Here is a 27,338-nt window from a genome sequence, read left to right on the forward strand (position 1 = left end):
TGTTGATAGATATTTAGTTTGTTTCCAGTTTGAGGCAATTACAAATAATGCTGGTACGGACATTTGCATACAAGTCTTTATGTGAATGTGTGCTTCCATTTCTCTTTGGTAAATGTCTAGCAATTAAATAGTTGCACTACATAGTAGTGTATTCAATTTCAGAAACTGCAAAATTGTTTTCCAAAGCGGCTGCATCATCCCTACAGTGCACCTTCCCAAAGTGCACCTTCCCTACAGCACTTGCCATGATCAGTCTTTTTAACTGTAATCAACCTGATAGGTGAATAACGGTGTCTCATTGTGATTTCAATTTGCATTTCCCCGTTGACTAATAAGGTTGAGCATCTTTCTAGATACACTTATTGGATAGTTTTATATATATATATATATATATATATATATATATATATATATATATATATATATTCAAATCATTTGCCCATTTGTTTATTGAGCTGTAAGACACTGAAGAAATTTAAGCAAGAGAGTATCATAATCAAATCTATGTTTTAGAAAAATCGCTCAAGCAGGAAATATTAAAGATAAATGACACCAGGGTAAAACTGCAGAAGAGGAACCAGTTAGAGTATGTTGAAATAAGTCCAGCAAGAGATGATGAGTTAGTGGCAGCGGGTGAAGAAGAGGCATCTCTGGTACAAAACTGACAGGTACCGGTGGCCTTTTTCCATGTGAGAGTTAATCAACAGAAAGAAAATCTAGAGGCTGGATATGGCGGCTCACACTTGTAATCCCGGCACCTTGAGAAGCCAAGGCAGGGACATTGCCTGAGGCCAGAAGTTTGGGAAAAGCCTGGGCAACATAGTGAGACCGTGTCTCTACGATGTCTGTCTGTCTCTCTCTCTCTACTGTATATATATATATATATTAGATATATATATACATATTATTTTTCATTTTTCTCAAACTCTAGAACCTCATTTCCAGGTGAATCAGATTTCTTTTTTTAATTTTTTTAGAAACAAGGTCTTGCTCTGTCACCCAGGCTGGAGTACAGTGGCACAATCACAGCTCACTGCAGCCTTGAACTCCTGTGCTCAAGTCATCCTCTTGCCTCAGCCTCTTCCACCATGAGTAAAGCTCCCTGAAGCCCACACCAGAAGCAGATGCTGGCACCATGCTTCTTGTAGAGCCTGCAGAACCTCTTTTCTTTATATTATAAATTACCCAGTGTCAGGTATTTCTTTATAGCCATGCAAAACACAATGCTAAATAAAAACCAATTCAAATAACAGAAAAGTACATTCTCATCAGCACCTCCACACTCCCAGGTGTATATACACCATTAACAATTGATTTGTACCTTTCCATACCATTTAATATGTATCTTTACATATGAGAATGTAACATCCTTCCATGCCAATGTATACACATGATTTTTATGTACATTATAATATATATTATAATAATACATGGATTATATAATATATACATGTATTATAATGTACATAATACATATTATATATAATACATTATATGTAGTATACATATTGTGTATAATATATATTTTTGATATATTACTTATAAGTGATATTATATATTATAATACACAATATTGTATACCTTTTTGCATTATATACCTTTTGCATTTTATATATACCTTTTTGCATTAATAATATAATGCAAAAAAACCACCCCATATTTTAAAATAGTGATATAGTAATGAAAACTATATTATATCATTGTTTGTTATTCCCTCACTAACAAGAGATTGATTTAAATTTTTTCCACAGGCCGGGCGCGGTGGCTCAAGCCTGTAATCCCAGCACTTTGGGAGGCCGAGGCGGGCGGATCACGAGGTCAGGAGATCGAGACCATCCTGGTTAACACGGTGAAACCCCGTCTCTACTAAAAAATACAAAAAACTAGCCGGCCGAGGTGGCGGACGCCTGTAGTCCCAGCTACTCGGGAGGCGGAGGCAGGAGAATGGCGTGAACCCGGGAGGCGGAGCTTGCAGTGAGCTGAGATCCGGCCACTGCACTCCAGCCTGGGTGACAGCGCGAGACTCCGTCTCAAAAAAAAAAAAAATTTTTTTTTTCCACAATGAATTCTACTGCGATTAACATTGCTACACAAATATGAGTGTGCATGGAAGCTGTTTGGTTCAGGGACATGGCATGAGTATTATAACATTTGATGGAACTGCAAAATTGGCCTCCAAAAATTTTTTAGCAATTTGAAGTCCATCATTGATTATAATAATAGCTAACATCTACTGAACATTTACCCGATGCCAAGCACTGTCCTAAGGGCTTTAGGTAGAGTATTTTAATGAGCCCTATTGTATCAATCTTATTATTACTTCTGTTTTATAGATTAGGAAATGAAGGTTCAAGAAGGTTAAGTAGTTTGCATGATGTAATAGCTAGGAAACGGTATAGCAATGATTTGAATGTAAATCCTTCTTATTTAGTATTGTCCTAAGTTTTCCTGATTCTTTTACTTATTTCGCTTGTATTCATGCCTTCTTCATTCATGAATTTATTTTCAATGCTGAAGTGCATCTTTGAGCCTTTGCTTCCAGGAAGAATATAGGCATGGTAAAAACATCTGAGCTTATTTATTGTTGCTCCTAATGATAGTCTGAATGGTTACAGAACTCTAGGCTTAGATTTCTTTTCCCCACAGTATATGATATGGGTTTTGTCATCTACTATCCTATTGCAGATAAGATGTTTCAGGCCTAGCGGATTTTGTATTTCTTTATAAGTAACATCTCTTTCTTCTCTCTTTCTCTCCTCCCTCTCCCCACCTCTGTGAGTGTGTGTGTGTGTGTATATATATAAAAAAAAATATGTGTACATACACATATATATATTAGTTCATTCTCACACTGCTATAAAGAAATACCTGAGACTGCGTAATTTATAAAGGAAAGAGGTTTGATTACTCACAGTTCCACAGGCTATAAAGGAGGCATGGCTTGGGAGGCCTCAGTAAACTTACAATCATGGTGGAAAGGGAAGCAGGCACATCTTACATGATGGTAGGTGAGAGAGAGAGTGTGTGTGGAAGTAAAGGGGGAAGAGCCCCTTATAAAGCCATCAGATCTCCTGAGAACTCACTTATCATCACAAGAACAGCATGGGGGAAACCGCCACCATGATCCAATCACCTCCCACCAGGTCTCTTCCTCAACACCTGGGGATTACAATTCAAGATGAGATTTGGGTGGGAACACAAAGCCTATCCATATCATTCTCTCTCTTTCTGTTTCTCTGAGCTTATAGGATTCTCTGTTACAGGAGGTCACAAATTCCAGGAAGAAGTGTCTGGATCTTTTTGCAACACTGTAGTAGGTCAGTGAATGGAGATTTAAGTCTGAAGATGTTATCTTCAATTTAGGGAAATTTACTGTATTGTTCATTTCATGTCTTTAGCTTAATAGGAAATCCTATTAGGTGGACAGTGGGTCTCTTGGATCTACTATCCATGTCTCAACATATTCTGTTTTCATCCCTTATCTTTTAAAAATTATGTTCTCTAAGAGTCTATCAGGTTAATCTTTTGATTTAATATTTAGGTCTGTGGTAATGTCTATTATTTTATTCAATCGCATTCTTTTTGAAAATATTTCAACATTACAGTTATTTTCATCTTTAACAGTCTGTTCATAGCAGTAGTATGTCCGGGGGTACTAATTTATGCTGTTACATATTAATTACCCTAAAATATTAAAACAGGATGAGCCGGTGAACCTCAAAGGGGAAAAACAGATGGGATTTAAATGGCCACATATCAGAAGCAGCGAGACTCCACCTAGCCCACACAGGGATCCCTTTCTGTAAAAGAAATGTTGTAATATTCCTTTTGCTGTCCTGAAATGAAGTCCACTGGAATAATCTACATCAACGGCAAGAAACCCCATTGTAAAGGAAGAGATAAACAAAAGGAAAACCATTGAAAATAAGACATATTTTTGTACATAAAGGCTCAAGCAGCACTTCTGTAGACGAAAACAGAAATTGAATGGATGTAGTTACTGTGTGTGCCACAGTGAAGGTGTGGACAAACGAGAGGGGTCAGTGGAGACTCAAATGCCATGTGTTGCATTGCAATTGGTGACATGATGTTCCAAAATGTTAAAAAAAAAAAAAAAAAAAAGTCTTAGTAAAGTTCTGAAAAAAAAATGAAGTACAATCTCCCTTTGATTTACATGGTAGTGCATTCCTGGAAAATTCAGTGTATATAATAACCTAGCCAAAATACAGTACCACTCGTGTTATTCTTTCCCGAGTTGCTTGAGCCAATGTTTATTTTTATTTTTTTCTTAGAAAAGTTTTCAAAGCGACAAATTTTCTTGAGCTCAGTTTTACTCAGATTCCATAGATTCTGATTTCAGTGTTATTTTCTGGATAATCTGCAATTTCATTTTTATTTCCTTGATCAGAATACTCTAAATTTTTTTATTTCTAGGTCCTTTTCAGTTTATATTTGCTATTTGCTTCTAGTTCTATTGGACTAGGGTCATAAAATGTAATTTGAGGTATTTAAGTATTTTGGAGTTTAATGAGGCTTTTCTGTGGCCTACTTTAGAATTTCGTTTTGTAAATGCTCGATGAGATATAATCTCATTTTCAGGACAAAATTCTCTTTCCATAGCTATAACATAGCTATGAAAACAATACCCTGTGGGACTAAAATTAAATACAAAGAATCTAAAAGAGGATCCATAAAATGCTATGACATCAGCCTGAAGAATTATGACATTCAGACCCTCTATAACCATTTTTCTTCACAGTCTGAAAGATGTGTTTTACAGATTATCAAGTAATGTGGTTTTGTTGATTATGTTTCTCATGTTTTGTTTTAGGCCTTCAATGCTCTTCTTGTAGTGGCTCATAGCATTAATTACTAAAGAACAACTTTTCGACCCAATTAATAAGCATTGACTTCAACTCTGGTTTTTTGTTTTGTTTTGTTCTTTTGTGCTCTCTGCTTTCTGTCTGCATCTGCCTGGCATATTGTAGTTAATCCTCTCACTTAAAATCTTTCTCATCTGGAAGCATACAGTTGGTTTCATTTTTCAATGTAGTTGAAACGTCTCAATACATGAATTTATGTCATTTAAATCTCTTGTTAGAGATACAGTTGGTCTTGCTTCTGTCATCTCGTTTTATGGATTCTCTTTCTGATTCTTTGTATTTAATTATAGTCCCACTGGAAATTACTTTCATTTTTTTTTGTTTTGTTGTTTTTTGAGACAGGGTCTCTCACTCCATCACCCAGGCTGGAGTGCAGTGGCACGATCATGGCTCACGGCGGTGACTTTCCAGGCTAAAATGATCCTCCCGCCTCAGCTTCCTGAGTAGCTGGGACTACCAGTGCTCGCCACCATTCCCAGCTCTTTTTTTTTTCGTTTTTTCTTTGTAGATACAGGGTTTCACCATGTTGCCCAAGCCGGTCACATTCTTAAAAAATAATTACTTAACTGATATTTACGTACATTTATATTGCTTCCTTCCTTCCTCCATCCTTCGTTATTGTGATATCTTCTAGATTCCTAATAGTAATATATTTTCAAAAGTTTTTACTTTATGCTACATTGCGTTCCTTTAACATTTACAGCAATAGATGTTTTGTAGCTATATTTTGTACTTATTCAGATATATTTCTATTTAGAACTTTTCTATGTTTCAGTGAAACTGATGATCACAAACAGCTAATCTACAACTAAGTAGCAATGCCTGGCACAGAACAAGGGCTTAACAAATGGAACCTTTTGGTATAATTCTTGTCCGAATCAAATTAAACAATTAAACAAGCATTACTTTGTTTGAAATGGTAGACTCTGCAGTGTTTAGTCAGCCTTTTAATTTATAACATATTTTGAGTGACTAATAGAAGACAACCATCATACATTTGTAAATTCAAAAACATTAAGAACAAATTTTTTCTGAACTTGAATTTTAAGGTTAAATTCTTATCCATATTGAGCAGGAAAAAGAAATGAAATCTGAGAAAAATAAAATTTAAATGGAATGTCTTGCATTGGACCATTCTATAGAGTATATTAATGCTCAGTAATTGTATCAAAGCAGGATGTGTGACCGCTGAGCAAAAGGACAACTTTTGCTAAGTGAAAAGTAGATATTGAGAATGGCCTGAGTTGCTCATGAATACCGTTTCAAATTAGGAGTGCTTTCAGCAGCAAGGAGGCCATGACTTAAACCATCAGAACATTTTTTTTTTTTTTTTTTTAACAGTTAGAGGAAGGAAGTCCCAGGATTGGTGCAGCAGTTCAATATTATGGATTTAGGATCTTTTTCACTCACTCGTCCTTAGTACATTGGCCTTTATCATCCTCTGATGCAGGGTTAGGATTACAGCTGTCATATTGACAAGCATCACAACATAATAGAGCATCTCAAGCAGAAAGATGAGGATAGGGCCATAAAGGATTTTCATTTCATGCAGTTGTTTGTTTAAATCAGAGAAATGTGTCTTTCTCATAGCTCCTCCGACAGACATGACCTGGAACTGGTAGCATGACCGGCCCAGATAAATCACTACAAAGAGATTATCATGATTGACTGAGGCCAGTCTTGAGTAGGGACTGGAACTCAGTAGCATAAAATTTCACAGTATGCTATCTAAGCTTTTTATACATTTCTGATAATAGCCATTGTTTGAAGATGAACCCACTTATACAGGCATGGAAACATAAAGTTGTATCTAAAGCAACAGTGTTTTGAGAAAATTCTTCACCAATTGCATGTGCATAAGTGTGAACAATCACTCCCCTAATTACCCAAATCTTAATTTGTTCCCAGCTTTAGCTCAACTTACAGAAACCCCATGAAGCACAATGCAGTGGAAACAGCATGGAGCTGAAGGACGCCAGATGACATTCCATCCCTGATTCCACTCCTCATCACCAATGTCACCCTGGGCAAGGTACTCCAGCCCTGCTACTCAGTTTGCTCCACTGTAAAATATGAAGATAATATCTTCCATGTAAGATACTTGTGGTATTAAATGACATCATGTATGGAAATTATAAAGATATTCTATGATTAATAAGTACAATTTGGCCAGGCAGTGATTAGGCCTATGTGTATAAGATAGTTCTTTTGGACAAAAGTAAAATAGTTTCTGCCCTCCAGAAGCTTAAGTGTAACTGAACACGCATTTGGAAATAAAAGGGTGGCAGCAGAAGAAACGGCATTAATACACAATTAAGGGACATTTCTAATTGTTATCAGTTACATTGCATACCCAGTGGTTAAAAATAAAAATTGGTTCCCTTCCTATTGGGGATTACCTAATTAGTTCCTGATGTGTCACTTGGTAGGAAGCTCTGACATTTAAAAAAAAGTAATAAAGCTTCTGGCCAGACGCGGTGGCTCACGCCTGTAATCCCAGCGCTTTGGGAGGCCGAGGCGGGTGGATCACGAGGTCAGGAAATCGAGACCATTGTGGCTAGCACGGTAAAACCCCGTCTCTACTAAAAATATAAAAAATTAGCCGGGCGAGGTGGCGGGCACCTGTAGTCCCAGCTACTCGGGAGGCTGAGGCAGGAGAATGGCGTGAACCCGGGAGGCGGAGCTTGCAGTGAGCTGAGATCGCGCCACTGCACTCCAGCCTGGGTGACAGAGTGAGACTCCATCTCAAAAAAATAAAAAATAAAGCTTCTAATAAATTATTTATTGTAAACTTCCAGTGGGTTTACTAATAGGGAAACTGTTTATGTAGGGTGGTTGAGAATACTTACACAGCTATTTTTAAATTGTGTGATGTGGTAATGACCATTATACAACAGGAGCTCACAATTATTAAACAATTCTGTCCCAGGTTTTGTTCTAAGGATACATGGATTCTTTCATTTCATGCCCACACCAATCCCATGGGGTAATCACTGTTCTTACCCCTATTTTTTTCTGATGAGAAAATGAAAAACAGAGAGGTTCAATGATTTTCCCAAGGCTGCAGAGCTGGAAACAGGCAAAACCAGAATGTGAACTGAAGAATTCTCACTCCAGATCCCATGCTCTTAAATGCTTTTAAATGCTCTTAAGAGCAACCTTTCTGTGGATGCAGAGCTGGGGCTAACTGGCTCGAGGACTGAAGCAAGGCCAATGCTAGCTAGTTTGCATAGCAGGTAACAATTTGTTCCTATATGCACGGTTGTAAAAGCTGAGTTTCGCCTAACTGGAGCTCAGGAAGAGGATGTGTGTGACACTGATTCCTAGTGGGGAGGAGGAGAGGAGGTGGGGAGTGGGGGAGGTGTGTTCCCATCATTGATGGTCCTAATTCTTCCTTCCCACTGAGGTTCTCCACATTTTTAAATTGCTGGACTGTATGGGTAAGAACAACACTAGTGAATTCCATCTCTCCAACAGCCTTGATGAAAGCAGTGTTTGACTGAAAAAAATATGAAATTTAATTTTAGACATGGCAAGTTCAATTACATCACTTCATATCACAGTAGAAAATAGAATTTGTTCTACCATGGGAAATAATATAATGGAATAGATCAGAATAGTAGTATAATAAAATAGAATATCCAAGTGCAAAAACAATTTTCAAGTAAGTACACACATTGTTTGAAGGTACTTTATTAAGATCAAAGATTTTTCATTACATTTATTTATAAATCCTTCCTAGTCAAAATAAAATAAATAATAAAAATCTGTATCTTTAGAAAGATTTTAAGAACATAGTTTTGTTAAGTCTGAGAAGGTTTGTCAATTTCAAATTATTACAGTTTAGATACATTCAATCATTACACAATACCAGGAAGGTCAGCCTTAGAGATACCAAGAATTCCATATTGGTCAGTAAAATAAGGGTAAAAAATTAAATTTTAATTTTACCTTTTTATGTTTAATTGACTATAGTCAATAATAGGAGGACAGAATTTCCTTTTTGGTCTTGAATTTTAAATACATGAATTTTAAAAAGTGAACATTCCTCTTCTCTTACATAGTGACTCCAACTTAGGGAGCTGGTTTCTGAAGGGAGGAGTGCTATTCTCCTTGCTGAAGAAGGAGGCTGGGGGAAGAAAGTTCAGGATTCAGGGCCTTTCTGCTGCCGTTATTGATGCACTCTTGGAGTTGGCCCTGCCTTATTAAATTTTAATCAAGTATCTTTCTAAGCATCAAGATGGCCATATAAACACCATTTTTAAGACTATGTCTACAGGCTGGGCACGGTGGATCACACCTGTAATCCCAGCACTTTGGGAGGCCAAGGCAGGAGGACTGCTTGAGCCCAGGAGTTCAAGACCAGCCTGAGCAACATAGCAAGACCCTGTCTCAAAAAAAAAAAAAAAAAGTATACTACCTGATTTCTAAAATTGCCAAAGGGCCCCCTTTTTTCCCCTATTATTTAAAAATATTGTTCTAGCTCTGCCCTTAAATAAACAAAGGTCTGGACCTTTCTTTTTTAAAACGTTATATTTTTATAACATCTTATTACCACCACCATAAAAGGACTCAGTATCTCCCACTTTACACTACATCTCTGTCCCCAAAGTAAATAACTGAAGCAATTATCTGCAATTTTTTTTTAATGTGGGTATTTCAGGGTAAAGAATTTGGACTGCCTAAATTACTCAGGTGATTGCCTGAATTATTACATATTTCCCATCATTCTTTGTACAAGAAGTCTTGATTTATAGAATATTTTAGACAATGTTCAAAGAAGGAAATATGCTACCCAAACAATCTACTTAAGACTTCAGATTGGCAACCCTCCCTCTTTCATTTTTTAAAAACAAAATTTCTGCTATTTAATTAATACACTTAGAACTCACTGTCTGGATCATGTTGTTATATAATACTTCATCTGATTATCTATTTTGGTGTGACTATGTGTCAAGGCCATTGGAGTGGTTTTTGTCTCTGTTTCTAATATGAACTTGACAAGTCTGAAGGAAAACCAGTGAAAAATGCTATCAAATGTGCAGTGCACAGATCGTGCACTTGGATCTATCTGTGTAAAGCTCAAATATTTACATGGAATGTTGACCATGATTTATAAAACTACTCTTTTAAATTTATACATACAATCAATTTATTTTATGAATAGCCCCATTTGATATTTAAAAAAATATGCCTTTCAAATATTTCATAGATATATAAAATTTTACTACATTCTATTTTTTTCACATGACATTTAAACTCTCTTTACAAATCAACAAAAAATAACATTTTTTTTTCCTCTTTGAAAGTCACAGATGCAATGATTTTCGACTGGCAGGGCTTCACTGCATGCAAGAATGGCAGGATATGCTTTCTCTTATAGAACGTATAGACATTTCTAGCATTTTGAACTATATAATTCACTTGCTGAGAATCAGTAGTATCAAAGAAAAGTGAGAGATCCCATCTAAATATCTACAATATAAGAGTCTTTCTTAAACTTCTTTAACAATGGCAAGGTTAGGATGGTGTCTGGACAGTGTTAACAATCATTTTGACGACAAAGAAATAACATTACATGAAAAGTTTTCTAAAATATATCTCAGAGCAATTTAAAGAGAGGGATGATCTATTGCACATAGATGAAAAATAATCTTTAATTGTATCAGTAATACGTAAAACATGTTTTACATGTTTTAGAATAGAAATCCTTCTAATTTATTGGAAAAATCCAAAACCAGCTAAAATAACATTTTGGGTGACTTCATAAATTGTCTTCTGGGGATTTACAAATAAAAATATCCTTTGTAATCATTTCTTGCCACAAGACTACCATTGTAATATTAATCCCACAAGGAAAGGCTTTTAGTTACATATACAATAACTGTTTAAAGTCTACTTTCCCTTATTAAATGTTTGTTGAGTCACTGACAGGTACTCAAAAGGACTTCTCAAGCTATATTATGAAGGTCATTCACTCAAGGTAAAATTTCAGTTACTCCTTTAAGAATTATTTTAAAATGCACACACTGTGAACGTATCACGAATATGTAAGAAAAAGTCTATACTTTTTGAATAGTAGGAGGACGACTTACCACCTGCCCGGCTAAATCTGTGATGGTCCACCCAGAAAGAGCAAAGCTGACCTGTCTGTCTGAAGCTGCTCATGGCTGCTGAATTGATACCTTCAACAGCTAACATTCAAACTCAACGGCAGCCGCCACACCGGAGACCAGCAGAAGCGCTGAATTCCAATACATACTAAGCCTCTAGCTAGGTCTCTCTGAAAATTTCAGCCTCATGTTGGAGAGAGAGCTATATTAAAGACAACCAGAAAGTTTGAGGTTTTGCTTAGAATACAGTACCGTGCACATTTTGATTTCTGATCTTATACTCACACATGGTGTTTGAAATAAGGCTGTAAAAAGATACAAACAAAACCAGCATTCAACTTGAATCAAGATTGTACATCTATGACAGTGATATAGATTTACAAACCCCCTACCAAAACAGTAACTGATTTCATCATGCACTCTATAAAAAAAGACGATTATGGAAATTTCTCTTAGTTACGAATGTAACCAGCTCACTGGTACCCAATGGGTCTCTGTCTCTAATTTGTCAAAAGTTGTTTTGAGCTCATTGAATGCCACGGTGAGGTCATCATTTATTATAATTTTGTCAAAAAGATGACCATATTGACTTTCCATTATCTGTGCAGATTTAATCATTTCTTGAAAATCTTCTTCCTACAAAAGGAAGTATTAAAAAAATAATTGGTTAACCAGGCCATTACCTCACTTCACATCAATGCGAACATTCTACAATTGGTTTACCTAATGCTGTTCTGTGTTCAGTCTTTCCCCTCAGCCAGAAATAAAAGTCATCCTCTTTAACCACAAGTGCTTCAGAAGCCACAATTTCTAATACTATTTCTATGATTTGCTTGTAACAAAAAACTACTCTGGCAAGAGTCAAAACTCCTGCCTTAACTGAATTGCAGGATAATGAGTCAGTAAGTCATCATTATGTGGAACTGTCAGTATTAAAATAGCTATTGGAGGAAAGAAGTGTTTACTCTGATGTTTTGGCTGCATTATTTATGCTTATTCATAGGAAGGAATTTATAATATAAACTCCTTTTTCAGAGTTGGACAAATTTGTAAAAGGATGATTACCATGTTTTTTGTTTTTTGTTTTGAGACAGAATCTCACTGTGTTGCCCAGGTTGGGGTGCAGTGGTGCAATCCCAGCTCACCACAACCTCTGCCTCCCGGGTCCAAGCTATCCTCCTGCCTCAGTCTCCTGAGTAGCTGGAATTACAGGAGCGTGCCGCCACGCCTGGCTAATTTTTATATTTTCAGTAGAGATAGAGTTTCTCCATGTTGGCCAGGCTGGTCTGGAACTCCTGACCTCAAGTGATCCACCTGCCTCAGCCTCCCAAAGTGCTGGGATCACAGGCGTGAGCCACCGCACCCGGCTGATTACCATGTTCTTTCGATGTCTCATTAAAAGTGTTTCAAGAGCCTTCGTGTCTCACATTTTTAAAGCCAGGAAGTATTTTAGTTGGCTATATAACATAAATGTAAGAGAGCCAAATCCTAAGAATATGTTATCCTTTCTTATCTTCATTGAGAAACCTTTAAAATGTCTAAATAGTACAATAAATCTTTATGTTGCAACATGCTGAAATAATTTGAGTCTGCATTTCATTGTCACATAAGATTTCACGATGACAGAAAATTTAATTTTAGTGTTGATCAAGAGCCTGAGTAACTAACAACGTATGACAGTACCTACTCAGAACGGATATGTACTGTTGGCATGTAAAAAAAGGTATTTATCAAATATACTGGCAATCAGAAATGTGATCTGTATTTTGTAACCACAATGAACAGTTCAAAAATTAACACAGACTAAAGTTAATGATGAGCTAATTAAGAGGGGGAAGAAAAAAATAAGCTCTTGACATTTAATTTCTTTGCTTTTGATTTTTGGTCCAAAGGTAGAATATATTAAGATTAAGAACAAAAACAATAAAAGGTCTTGCCAGAAGCCATTATAGTCATGAATATACCACAATCATCACTTCCAATAACACTCATAGAAAATACAAATATTGGCTGGGCGCGGTGGCTCAAGCCTGTAATCCCAGCACTTTGGGAGGCCGAGACAGGCGGATCACGAGGTCAGGAGATCGAGACCAGCCTGGCTAACATGGTGAAACCCCGTCTCTACTAAAAAATACAAAAAAAAAACTAGCAGGGCGAGGTGGCGGGCGCCTGTAGTCCCAGCTACTCGGGAGGCTGAGGCGGGAGAATGGCGTAAACCCGGAAGGCGGAGCTTGCAGTGAGCTGAGATCCGGCCACTGCACTCCAGCCTGGGCGAGAGTGAGACTCCGTCTCAAAAAAAAAAAAAAAAAAAAAAAAAAAAAAAATATATTATTGCTGAGGAATATTGGTCTACTTATCCTGTCCCCAAAATAGTGATTTTCTTGTGCTGTGCTAAATATAATTATTGACAAGGAGAGAAGCAAGGCAAATTATTAAATTTTTCATTTGGACTCTTAATGAGTAACAGTAACTCACGGTATTTTTAGCTTTAAAAATAAGGCTGCTCTGAAAATTAATTGGTCTAGATGTTATACAAATGTTCAGATTACAATAGTATGAAATGTATGCATAATAGCATACAAAATAGTTTCAGTCAAAAGAATATGAAGATCCATTCACCGAAGCACAAAAAGTGTAACTGTTCAAAAGGTACATACCTAAATACAATTCTTTCACTGATTTTTTTAATCTATTATACTCTTGCCGAGTACATGCAGCTGTATATATGTTTTCATATCTACAACTGTATCTTACATTGTATCTACTGCTTACATCTTATCTCCAAGCTTTTTGTGGTTGTTGTTGAGATAGGGTCTCACTGTCACCGAGGCTGGAGTGCAGTGGTGTGATCTCAGCTCACTGCACTCTCAGTCCCCTGAGGTTCTTGTGATCTTCCCACCTCCGCCTCCCAAGTAGCTGGGACTACAGGTGTGCAACCATCATGCCTGGCTAATTTTCATATTTTTTGTAGAGATGGGGTTTCACCATGTTGGCCAGGTTGGTCTTGAACTCCCGGACTCAAGTGATCCTCCTGCTTCAGCCTCCCAAAGTGCTGGGATTACATAGGTGTGAGCCACCACACCTGGCCCCCAAGCATCACTATACTTACTGTGAAGGGCTTTGCAGCACCTTGGTCATCTCTGCTTGAAATAATCTTTGCATTTTTTCTTGTTTCTCTCAAACGCTCTATTGATGGAGGCTTTATAAATATCACATAGGGCTTAAATTCTAGTGTCCTTAAATGCTTCACTGTCTACAAGGAAGAAAAGAAAGTTTTCTCACATTTCTCCATAGCATCATGAATTACTGAATTTTCTTTCTAAGGAGAAAATTCCTCAAAATTATTCTTTAATTAAGATCAGTAGTCCTTTCAATATACTATTATTCAATTAACTGTTGACAATTAAATGTAACAAACACTTCTGAAAAGAAGCTGGGGAATGTAACTTGGCATTTAAAAATGTCCTGAAATACATCATAATTAACATTGAACAGAAGTGACTAAAAAAATCACAAAACTGGTTTTTAGATCAAATACCCCAAAGGTGTGATGAGTTAAATAACCCTCTGTCCATTAATGTCTTCCAACCATCCCTTTTAAGCCCCTTCCTGATTTCAGGCAGGAGTTCTCCTCTTTCGCCCTATCCTTCAGAGTGCCCTACAAGGGCAGCCTCTTGCTCTCCCTGATGCCTGTCCACATTCCTTCATCAAATCGTTGATGTTCTATACTCTATACTTCTGGGGACCCATCTATAATCAAGGGTGAGAGTTGAAAGCTATTCTTCATGAGCTGATACTACACTGTGGGAGTCTGAGAGCAACTGGACCCGGGACACCAGAAGAGAGGCTCTGCAGAAGCAGGACTGTCCCATTCACTGTTGTGCCTGATATGGTTTGGATCTGTGTCCACACCCAAATCTCATGTTGTAATGTAATCCCCACTGCTGGCGGTGCAGCCTGGTGGGATGTGACTGAATCATAGGGGCAGTTTCCCGGGGTTTAACACCATGCCCCTTGGTGCTCTCATCACAATAGTCAGTTCTTGTGAGACCTGGTTGTTTAAAAGTGTGTGGCACTTTGCTCCTCTCTCTCTCTCTTCCTCCTGCTCTGGCCATGTGAAGTGCTCACCCCTCCTTTGACTTCCGCCATGATTGTAAGTTTCCTGAGGCCTCCCCAGAGCTGAGCAGATACCAGCATCATGCTTCCTGTACAGTCTGCAGAGCCGTGAGCCAATTAAACCTCTTTTTTTTTTTTTTTTAAATAAATTACCCAGTCTCAGGTATTTCTTCATAGCAGTGCAATAAGGGACTGACACAGTGCCCAAGTCACAAGGCAGCCTTCCTGATTCTTGAAACCCTTTTACTGCAGATTCATCCTCCTTTAGAGGTGCAAAGGGCTTCCACAGGTCATTCTAGCATTTGGAGGTTTTGCATCCCAGGGTACAGCTATCAGTGGGAGGAGAAACCATGGTCCCTGGGGGATGAGGAAAATGCTGTGGACTGGGGATCTACTAGAAGATGTATGGTTTGACAGGAAATTGAATGGCTTCATCCACTGAAATTCTCAGTTCAGAATGTTCACAACGGAGTTTCCAGGATGACAGATGCAGATATGGCAACACAATGGGGCTTTCATTCAGTACATTTCCTGCAAAATGCCCTTCAGTTCTAGTGGGGGGTTATTTGCTAGGATATATACAGAACTCAAGTCAAAGACTTGGAACCAAAATGTCCATTGTTAAAAATTATAGACACTGATACTAATACATAACACATAAGAATGCATTATGCATGTAACAATGTGATGTATTATTAAAAAATACAGAATAGATAGAAATATCTAAGAGTTGCTTTACTTGACAATAACTGAATATAAATAAGAGTTACAAACACAGGTCTTGGAGCTTCCTCCACTTCTCTTTCTAATAATATTATGGGCTTTTCTTTTTTTCCACCAAACATGTCTCAAATTATATTTAAATGCTTTTGCCATCTCAGAAAAGCCACATATAGCCAAAAGTGGGTTGACTTTTTATTTATTTCATATTGAAATGCTCACATGAGGTGCTGTAGATGACATGGGTCAGGAGGGTATTGAATAGTTCATTGTTTACTTACATGAGGCTGAACATCCAACAAACAAACTTTGTTTTTAGCAAGGACAGACCGAACTGAGTCTATGCTTGTGCCGTAGTAGTTGTTTTTATATTCTCCATATTCAATAAACCTGTAAAAAATTAGATGCATCAGAATCATTTGTGAATTTAAAAAAATTATAGGTGGCAAGTTAAATTCATAAGTAAAAGACATTTCTGCTGAACATGTAATTTTTTAAAACTGTGTTTAATAATACAAACAGAGCCAAGTATTTCAAAATGTCAGTTTTTAAAAAATCTTTTATTTTACATTTTCAAATCAGTAACACTTGCTTAAATTACACTTAAACAGAAAAAAAGTACTTTAGTCTAGTAGGGCTCTAATGTTTTCCATCACCCCCTTTCTTTTTCAGAACTAATGCAATGCAATAAAATGGTGAATAAGCCAAACAATAGAAACTACTGGAATTTCACTGCACGCTACAGAGTAACCCAGCCCAGCTTCAGAACTAGAGGCACTGGGTGGTGGCTAATGGAGCCAGGGCAGCCGATCATGTGCTATAAAAACACAATCACTGCGCCAAATGCGAGAAAAGCATTTCGATGTTTCAATAAAATCCCATAATCCTGCATTAAAAAACATATTGCTTCTGATGCCCTAAAATATTCGTGCCTCAGCAGATGGAAAACCTGGGCAGGGGGCACTGGGGTGGGCTTGGAGCTAGCTAGAGGAGATGGTACCAGCAAGTTTATTATCATCATTTCAATTTTTTGAAGAGCCAATGAGAGAATGAGATGCAGGTGTGTGAAGCAGATGCTGGCGCTAGTGATATACTACCCAGTTGTTCATTAGTTTTTGAAGTAAAATTCAATCCAAATTATATGTTAAGATTCAATTAGTGGGCCAGAAGGAGGTCAAAATAAGACACTTACAACCTTCCCTCATTCTGCAAAACAGGGTCTATACATTTTATAGAAATGAAGCAAATCCAGGTTACTAAAAATTAGAGGTGAAGATTAACAATAATTATCAACCAAATAATTGCCTTTTCATCTGTTTCAAATATTATTATGATAATTAAAATACATTTAAAATGGAGGAGAACTCTCAGTTGTCTAAAACTGGACAGGCATGTGCTTATAAAAAAACAGTCGCATGAAAAATCTCAAAAGTGTCCACATACTTGTTATTTTGTACATCTGTCTCAAACAAATGCTTGGAAATGAAAATGTATTCAACACCATCACTCTCCTGGCTTCTTCTTGCTCTGGTAGTATCTACAATTTAATGAAAAGGAGTTGAGAAAAGCCCATATCAGCCACCTTAAGGAAAATACTAAAAAAGAAATCAAGTGTATTTAATTAGTTTTCTCAACAGGAGTTAAAAATGTATTTAAAAAGCAAATTAGCTCATAAAATATGGTAAGCTGTTATAAATCCAGATTTTCCACTGTTATTAAAATTATATTGATTTGAAGATGGATTGAAAAGTTAATTGCATTGTATGTCTCTGCTATTATTCGCTATTTTGAAGGCTCTGTAACCTGATATAAGAGTGGTATTTAAACTCCTGAGGAAAAAAACCTTTCTTGCAAATAATATGCTTATTATCTTTATTGATCTGTATTCATTAAAGCAAATCTATTAACCACTAAGTTGTTAGGTAAACTCTGAAACTGTTTGGCTCTCTTCCTCTCATGGAACATAGTGGATATGCCATCGAAGTTTTGTTTTACCAGCCAAGTGAAGCCAAATACTTCTGTGTGCCACTCATTCCTCCTTTGCAAAGTGATAAATAGCATCATCTTAGAATACTATTGAACTTCTAACCTTTCAGTAATCTTGCCTAATTATTTATTAATGAATTAAAATAGAGCAGAAAATATAGGATTCATTAAAACGACAACAAGAACAAAGCCCAAGGCACTCCAGCGCTGACATGGCAAATGGAAACCCACTACAGGCCATCCTTCCTGCAGATCCCAACGAAAAACTATGGATGCTAAGAAACGACCTGAACACTTTGAAAATAAGTAAAGCAGGTAGACTGTAGAGGGGAGTCAAACTGCATGGGGAGGAGTTTAACTTTATTTTCCTCTTAGCTTTGCCCCAAGGGTGGGAACCCTTCACAGAGCGGCATGGTAGAATCTGCAGTTAAATGTCAATAGAAGCTCTAACGTTTTGGTGCAAAGAACCAGGGGGGTGGGGCGGGGGGGGGGGGGGGGGGGGGATAAAAAGTCCCTGTGGGTTGAAAAGTGTGGAGGAAATCCAGGAGACAAGAAAGCCGGAGAAGAAAATACTTTAATTCTGTGTATGAGTCAACAATAGCCTAAGAATTGCCTCTGTGCTATATACATGCAGTTCAAACTCAAACTAGCATGGCAAAGGCTTCATGAAGTGAACTGAGAGTGGGAGGTACAGGTCTCAGCCTAACCCCTGAATAACAGTAGCACAAAACATATCTAAGCCAATGAAGAAAAGGCATAAAGAACTGAGCTGAGATCTGAAGCATGCACACAAGTCTTAGACTAATCCTTGCACCCTAACAGACCCAAATCAATATAACAAAGGTAAGTGAGATAAAAGAAGCTGGAAGCTAAAATAAAAACATCAGCATTCTGCAGACTATTGTAACAAGACCTAGTGTTAATACAATATTATATTCACAATGTCCAAAATGCAATCTGAAATTATTCAACATGAAAGAACCAAAAAAAAAGAAATGACCCATTTTCAAGGCGAAAGATAACAGATGGCAACCCTGAATGACCTGGAAGTTAGATTAGACAAAGTCTTTCAAGCAGGTACCATAACTATGCTTGAAAAGGTAAGGGAAAATATACTTGAATTGAACAAAAATATAAATTCTTAGCAGAGGAAGAGAAACTATAAAGAAAAAACAAATAGAAATTCTAGAAGTGAAAAATAAAAATATCCAATAGAAACAAATCACTAGATAGGCCCAAAAACAGAATGACAGAAAAAAGCCAGTGAACTTGAAGACAGAGCAATAAAATTATATAATCTAAACAACAACAACAAGATTAAAAATATATAGATAGAACTCCAGGGACCTATGAGAAAACATATATGTCATAGGAGTACTAGAAGGATAGGAAAGAAGAAATTGGGGCAGAAAAATATGTTTGAAAAAATAAAGACCCCAAACTGCTATAATTTGGTGAAATATATAAACTTACCAATTTCAGCAGCTCAGCAAATCCCAAACAGGATACACTCAGAAGGAAAAGATTATGCCTACACACATTATAATCAAACTATTAAAAGTCAAAGATAAATAAAAAATCTCAAAGCAGCTAGGAAAAATCACAGAACACATAAGTTAATAATGATTTAAACTGTCACAGATTTCTTATTATAAATCATAAAAATAAGAAATCAATAAAATAATACCTTTAAAGCACTGAAGGAAAAGACTTAATCAAAATGTGTTTCAAGAATAAAGGCAAACAAACTAATAGAATTCACAGCCGAATGTTCCAAAAGAAATATTCAAGGAAGTTTTTTAGGCTGAAGAGAAGTGATAAGAAGGAAACTTCTGTATTCAGGAATGAAGAAAGAACAAATAATTGTGTAAATGTAAAAGTCTACTTTTTTTGTCTTAAGTTCACTAAGACATATATGACTCTTTTAAAGAAAAGTTATAATATTGTCTGATAGAGTTTTCAATGTATGCAAATATAATACATTTGACACCTAAAACAAAAAGATTAGGCTGGGGGAAGGGGTCTTAAATGGCTGCCAGGTTTCTGTATTTTATGTGAAATACACCAAGTTAAACTGCAAGCAGATCATGAATGGTTAGATACGCATACTTTAATATTTAGAGCAACCAGTAAAAACTAATCCAGAGATACCACCAGGGACTCAACAGGTAGATTAAAATGGAAACTAAAAAACACCAAAATAATCCAAAAGAAGACAGAAAAAGAAGAAAAATACAATAAAATACAGAAGAGACAAAGAGAAAACAAATAATAAAATAGTAACTTAAATTCAATCTTTCCATAATTTAGTAAATACACACACACACACACACACACACACACACACACACCCCAAAGGTTGGCTTAACATTAGAAAAGCAGTAGAATTCACAACATTAAGAGAATAATGGCAGACAAAACAATCATCTCAACGTATGCAGAGAAAGCATTTTTAAAAATCTTCGACACCATTCGCGACAGTCTCAGCAAACTAGGAGTAACAGGAATGTCCTCAAACTGATAAAGCCAACGTTATATTAACGGTAAAAGATGGAGCTGTTTTCCCCTGAGATCAGGATCAAGGCAAGTCTGCTAAGTAACAACACGAAAAGTAACTTGAAATGGGTCAAGACCTAAATATAAAACCTAAAACTGTAAAACTTCCAGAAGAAAACAGGAGAATGTCTTTGCAACCTTGAGATAACAAATAACTTACATAGAACAGAAAAATTATAAAACATAAAAGAAAAAATGATAAATTAGATTTCATCAAAATTAAACTTTTGCTTTTTAAATGACACCATTAAAAAAAATGAAAAGGTCAGCCACAGACTGTAAGGAAATATGTGTAACACATTTATCAGATGAAGAACATGTATCCAAGAGAATGTAAAGAACTCTCAAAACTCAGTAATGAGACAAACAGTCCACTTTTTAAAAATGGGCCAGGCACAGTGCCTCACACCTGTAATCTCACACTTTGGGAGGCTGAGGCAGGTGGATCACTTGAGGCCAGGAGCTCGAAACCAGCCTGGTCAATATAGTGAAACTCCATCTCTACTATAAATATAAAAATTAGCCGGGCTTGGTGGTGTACACACCTGTAATCCCAGCTGCTCGGGAGGCTGAGGTGGGAGAATCGCTTGAACCCAGGAGGTGGAGATTGGAGTGAGCCAAGATCACAACACTGCACTTCAGCCTGGGCAACAGAGCAAGACTCTGTCTCAAAAAAAAAAAAAAAAAAAGTCAAAAGATTTGAATACACACTTTACCAAAGAAGATCAGGGGTCCCTAACCCCCAGGCCACACCAGTCTGTGGACTGTAAGGAACCAGGCCACACAAAAGGTGAGCAGCATGCAGGCAAGGGAGCATCACCATCTGAGCTCCTCCTCCTATCAGATCAGCAGTGGCATTAGGAGCACGAACCCAGTTGTGCACTGCACGTGCGAGAAACCTAGATTAGGCACTCCTTATGAGAATCTAATGCCTGATGATCTGAGGTGGAACAGTTTCATCCTGACACCATCCCCTCCTGCCCTGTCTGTGGAAAAATTGTCTTCTGTGAAACTGGTCCCTGGTGCCAAAAAGGTTGGGGACTGCTGCATAAAATCATGCTAGTCATTAGTTAAGGCAAACTGAAGTACGAGATACCACTACGTACTTACTACACTGACAAAAATTCAGAAGGCTGACTACAGCAAGTGTTGACAAGGATGTGGAGCACCTGCAGTTCACATATGCTACTGGTGGTTTGTAAGACGGTATAACCACTTTGGAAATCAGTTTAGTAGTTTCTCAAAAAATCAAGCCATATGGCCTCACCATTCCACTCCTACTTATTTAGCCAAGAGAAACAAAAACATATTTGTCAAAAGACTTATACAAAAACCTTGTAATAACTTTATTTATCATAGCCAAAAATGGGGGTAGAGGAAGAAACCCCTAAATATTCTTCAACAGGTGCATGGATAGACAAATTGTAGTATTTCTATACAATGAAATGCCATTCAGAATGAAAAGGTATGAAAAAGAATGAATTATTGATGTAGGAAACAACATGGGTGAATCTTTCATTATGCTGAGTGGAAAAAGTCTGGCAAAAATGGATGCATACTGTATAATCCTATTTAGATAACATACTAAATCATTTCAAATAATCTATAGTGACAGAATGCAGATCAGTGGTTGCCTGGGAACAGGGTGGAAGGCTGGATTACCAAGGGCACATGGAAATTTTTTGAGATGGAAACATTCATTATGTTGACTGTCGTGATGTTTTCACATGTGTATGCAGATGCTAAAACTGATGTGATTGTACATTTTAAATATATGCTGTTTATTCCAATTACATCTTGATGTTATAAAAAGAATCTGAGAAGAAGGGGAAATGTAACTTAATAGAAAAAGTAATGAATTTATAAAATCCAACTAATTTAAATTATATCCCAAAGTTTAATTCCCTTTCATTTAGTTAGCAAGAATATTTTAATACAATGCTTAGGTCTCTTGAAACAGTTTTTCGTACCTGTTCTGCAGGTGGTGCACCAAGAGGTAGTGCTAGTCTTTAAAATGAAATGTCACACTCTACAGGAACAGCATGAAGTACTGGTATACTGTATTCTAAACTGGTACATTGTATTCTATCGTAAAGACTAAAGTTTTACAGCAGAAAAATACCCTACTGAATGTATATAACACAATTAATATCCAAGAATGTGAGAGATATTAAAATTAGTATAATGCCCTACTTTGGAGTTTAGGCTTAATATTCATTTATTATTACTTAACCAATTTTGTTGTTGTTATTTGCAAGTGTTTCTTCAGCAAACAGTAGGCCTAAGTAAAAAGTATTGTTGAAAATCAAAATTGAGAATTTTCTGTGCATTGATTTCTTTCTTATGGACAGAGAAAAGATTGTCTTTATTCAATTATGATGGCAGGACACTTTGGTTGAAAATCTGCAACACATGGTTGAAAGATCACTTCCCTGACACACGGCATCCCACAGCAGGGTTAAAATATTTTTAGAACCACATCAAGGGGTAATTGAACAAGACATTTATGACATTGCCACATGCATTTAAAAGGTAATGTGTCTACAACCAAATTGTTTGCTTATCATAATCAACCCGAATTACCTAGGTCTGATGTTATTTTACCGACGAAGAATGTCAGTGCCTAATTGTAATGAGTTCCACAGGAACCTCATGAACTCATTCACAACGAGGAATCCTGAATAAGAGATCTGAAATTCTTATGAGAAGGAGATTCCAAGGGAAAGATGTGCCTATTAACCACAAGGCAGGCAGGACTTCGTCACAGCTCACTGAGTACCCACTGTGTACACCAGTTAAGGCAAAATAGAAAACAAAATAGGAGCCCTCTTCCCACTTCCCCAAAATATCCCAAAATAGCTGTCCTGGGGAGACAGGAAAAAAAAAAATTTTAACTGGTACCCTAGTTATAATGCCTTTTTTATAAAAAAGAAAAAGAAAATTCAAGTGAAGTATCCTATGGACAAAGAAGTTGTCTAGAACATGGATGCTTTAAAACCTACAAAAATACAAAAACTGCAATATACATCTTTCTGAGAACCACAGAAAGTGATTAATAGATGTGGTTGACTAAAAATGCCCAAATTCTAGACTACACAGATTTTGGAATCCATCAAGTATTTGATGTCTACCGTAATACTTCTTGTTACCTATTTTATTTTAATTTAATGCACAAGAGACCCTTTTGACTGGTTGTATTAATAGCCATTCAGATTTATTGATGATAACCTACATAGCCTTAAAACAACGTTGATGTTGCTTTTCAAGGAGGAAATTTCCCACAGGCTGGGCATGGTGGCTCACACCTGTAATCTCAGCACTTTGGGAGGCTGAGGCAGGAGGATCACCTGAGGCCAGGAGTTTGAGATTAGCCTGGGCAATGTAGTGAGACTCCATCTCTACAATCAATCAATCAATAAGAAACTTTCCACAGAGGAGCAAAAGGCAAAAAACAAGGGTTTCAGCCACCACTTTCTTGAAAAGCAACTTTGAACGTTTAATATTATCACAAGGATAATTTTTAAACATTTCATATAGCTCATTCAGCCATTTTAGCTCGAGTACCTGATTTAGCATCCATTTAAATAATTTTTAAAAATTAAGGTAATTGCAAATTCACAAGTAGTTACAAAAATAGTACAGAGATGTCCTATGTAAAATCACTTAGCTTCCTCTTGAAATATTTACATAACTATAGTACTTTAGGAAAACCAGAAAATCAGCAAACTACAGTTAATAAACTATTATTTCTTTTTAACATTTAAAAGCCTAAGTATGATACAATAACTCATATATACACATAAAAGTGTATATATCTTCCTTACTTTTCACCCGTTTAACACCCCCATGTAGCCAGCACTCTAACAAGAAGCAGAAAATTGCTAGCACCCCAGAATCACCTCTTGGGTTCCCATTCTAACCCAACTCCTTGAGATTTCTAATAGCACACATGAATGTTGCCTTTATTGCAATTATAAAAATGAAATCATACTGTCTCATTCATTCTTTTGTATCTGCCTCCTTTTGTTCAACACATTTGCGAGATTCATTCTTACTGTTGCATGCAGTTGCAGATTATTCATTCTCATTGCATTACAGTATTACATTGTATGCATGTGCTATACTTCTCCATTCTGCTTATCCATTCAAATGATAAGCATTGGGGTAGTTTCCAGTTCTGAGCACTTATGAATAATGGCTAAGAATATCTCAGTACGTGTCTTTTGGTGAATGTACTTATGCATTTCCATTGGGTGTACAGTAGGACCGGGACTGCTGGGTCAAGGGTATATGTTTGCTCAGCTTTGGTGGCCACTGCTACTTAGTTTTCCAAAATGATTGTGTTGATTTACATTCCCATCAGCAATGTGCAGGAGTTCCTTTGCTCCATAACTTTTTCTGGTGGATATGTAATACATGCTTTCAAAAAGAGAATTATAGAAATAAACATCAAACAATACTGGTGGTATAATCAAAGCAATCACTTTTCTCCAATATTCAAGACTCTGCCCAAAGTATTTTAGAAAGCAAAACTATCTGACATTCTAAAATGACTCTTAAAATATATTCTTCTTTAATTAATTAAATCACCCTGGTTTGATGCTGTACTTTCCAAACATGTCTGATATCAAGAATCACCTGCTATATAAATACAGATTCTTGGGCATATCTTCTTCTAGAACTCTAAGAGATTCTTATCATCAGGCAAGCCTGCGAAACATTACTATATGAAGATCTTTTGACATTAACATCTGTCTAAAATTAAATCAGGGTGAAAAATAACTACTTTGGGGATTTCTTTGGAGAGTCCCAGCCCCACAACCTTTCTGTAATATTGTCAACTTCTGTAACAACTTCAGAGGCAAACATTTAAACAGCTGGGTAAATTGAGGCTAAAGTGTGTTTGTTGCCCTAGGTCCTTCCGTAATATCACATCTCTCATAGGGTGTTACATGGGATAGATTGCCTTATGGATATTTCTCATCTTCAAAAGAAGTCAGTTTTGACTATTTAGTGGAATACAACAAAGATAGTCTGTAGTTTTAAAGGACTGCTGGTGTTAAATAGGAGGAAGAACATGAGAACTGGTATCAGAAAAAACCTGGTTTCAAATCCAAGTGCACCTGTCATCTACGGAACCCAAGTCAACATATCCTTTCCATCCCTATCTCCTTCTGTGTGAAATAGAGATAATATCAACCACCTTATACTTGACTGGCAAGGCTACAAAAATTAAGACAAACAAAGGAGATGAATACACAGTAGGAAGTCTAAAAATTTGTTTTTTTCTTTGTAATCTGTTTTTGCATCTTCTAGGTCTCTTCTATAATTGCTCACCTGTAAGCCTAAAAATCATTTTGTAAACTTTTCTAACAACTCATATATATCGGAATTCAGCTTTTGTAAGAGAGGTGAATAACTGCGGGGGAAAAAAAAGAAACTGCCTAGTTCCACATTTTCATTAACTTTCATCTCTGTTGGTAGAAAACAGCAGTCCTATAACTTATGACTGAAAATGATTACAAACAATAATTTGGAAAAATGTAGTAAAAAGAAGGAACTTGAGGTCACAGAAAACTATAATTTTAAAATAAAGTTGAACTCTTCCAAAACTAGAGAACATCGCTAAGGGCAATATACAAGTAAATTTTTTAAAACAGTACTAAAACCGCTAGAAAAAGCCAACATTTCAATTTAGCCTTTTAGACAGCTTTCTAATATCAACATATTAAGTAGTCAAATGGCTTTTATTCTGCAGATCAAAATGTTTCAAACATCACATTTTATTTGTAAGAATGCCTATGAAAACCACTTTTATAAAAATAAATCTAATTCTGTGTACTGAAAAGAAGCTTACCATATTTAAACTATAGAGTCACGAAAAGCCCATTTAACACTATCTGCCAATTACTGCATATAAAAAGTAATTAAGAAAGGTTTATATTATAATAAGTCTCCTTCAGCTCTCTGTGATTTGATTCTTCTAATCTTAAAGCTGGTGAAAACCTCTGGAAAACATTAGCACTTATTTTAGGAAACAGAATTGTTAGACTTTTATTTGGAAGAAAATTTGTAAGTAATAATTTGATGTCATATGTATACTAAAATTCAGCGTAAAAACCTAAGAGTAGGGAAGCTGTGATTAACAAATATTATGCCAAAAATCTGTGTAATTTAGGGGAAATCCTTTAACCACTTTGCCTTGGTTTCCTCCTCTGTAATATGGGGATAATGTCACTCTACACTTCTTGAAGCAGGCTGGAAGGTCTAGATGAGTGAGTGTTCAGAACACTGCTTGATACCATACGTGCTTGGGAAGTATTAAGCAATCATTATTAATGAGTACAAAAACTAAACAGTTACAAAGAATGAAGATCTACTATTTGATAGCACGACAGGGTCACTATAGTCAATAAATATACAACTTAATTGTATATTTTAAAATAATGAGTGTAATTGGATTGTTTGTAACTTAAAGGATAAATGCTTGAGGGAATGGATACCGCATTCTCCATGATGTGCTTATTTCAGCATTTCATTCCTGTATCAAAACATCTCGGCCGGGCGTGGTGGTTCACGCCTGTAATCCCAGCACTTTGGGAGGCCAAGGCAGATGGATCATGAGGTCAAGAGATCGAGACCATCCCAGCCAACATAGTGAAACCCTGTCTCTACTAAAAGTACAAAAAATTAGCTGGGTGTGGTGGCCCATGCCTGTACTCCCAGCTACTCGGGAGGCTGTGGCAGGAGAATCGCTTGAACCCAAGAGGCAGAGGTTGCAGTGAGCTGAGATCGCACCACTGCACTCCAGCCTGGCAACAGAGCGAGACTCCGTCTCAGAAAGAAAAAAACCTCATGTACCCCATAAATATATATACCTACCATGTACCCACAAAAATTTTAAAAATAAGTTAACAAATTTTTGTAAATGATTTTTTTAAAAATTTTAAATTATTGTAAGTGT

The 27,338-nt window shown here is 36.6% G+C and overlaps 1 protein-coding gene across 5 annotated transcripts in view; it reads right to left on the reverse strand.

The window, feature by feature from the left end:
- Nucleotides 1-8,377: 8,377 nt before the first annotated feature.
- Nucleotides 8,378-27,338, reverse strand: part of MPP7 (MAGUK p55 scaffold protein 7) — a 250,426-nt gene continuing 231,465 nt past the window's right edge. For all 5 annotated transcript variants that reach the window (XM_050804514.1, XM_050804517.1, XM_050804515.1 and 2 more), the window contains 4 exons: nt 17,276-17,369; nt 16,114-16,222; nt 14,106-14,249; nt 8,378-11,632 (listed from right to left, as the gene is read on the reverse strand). In XM_050804514.1, coding sequence (XP_050660471.1) covers nt 11,453-11,632; nt 14,106-14,249; nt 16,114-16,222; nt 17,276-17,369 — 527 coding nt within the window. In that variant the 3' untranslated portion in view covers nt 8,378-11,452. The remainder of the gene's footprint in view (nt 11,633-14,105; nt 14,250-16,113; nt 16,223-17,275; nt 17,370-27,338) is intronic.

Source organism: Macaca thibetana, chromosome 9 (genome assembly GCF_024542745.1).
Source record: "Macaca thibetana thibetana isolate TM-01 chromosome 9, ASM2454274v1, whole genome shotgun sequence".
In the NCBI taxonomy this organism is placed as follows: Eukaryota; Metazoa; Chordata; class Mammalia; order Primates; family Cercopithecidae; genus Macaca; species Macaca thibetana.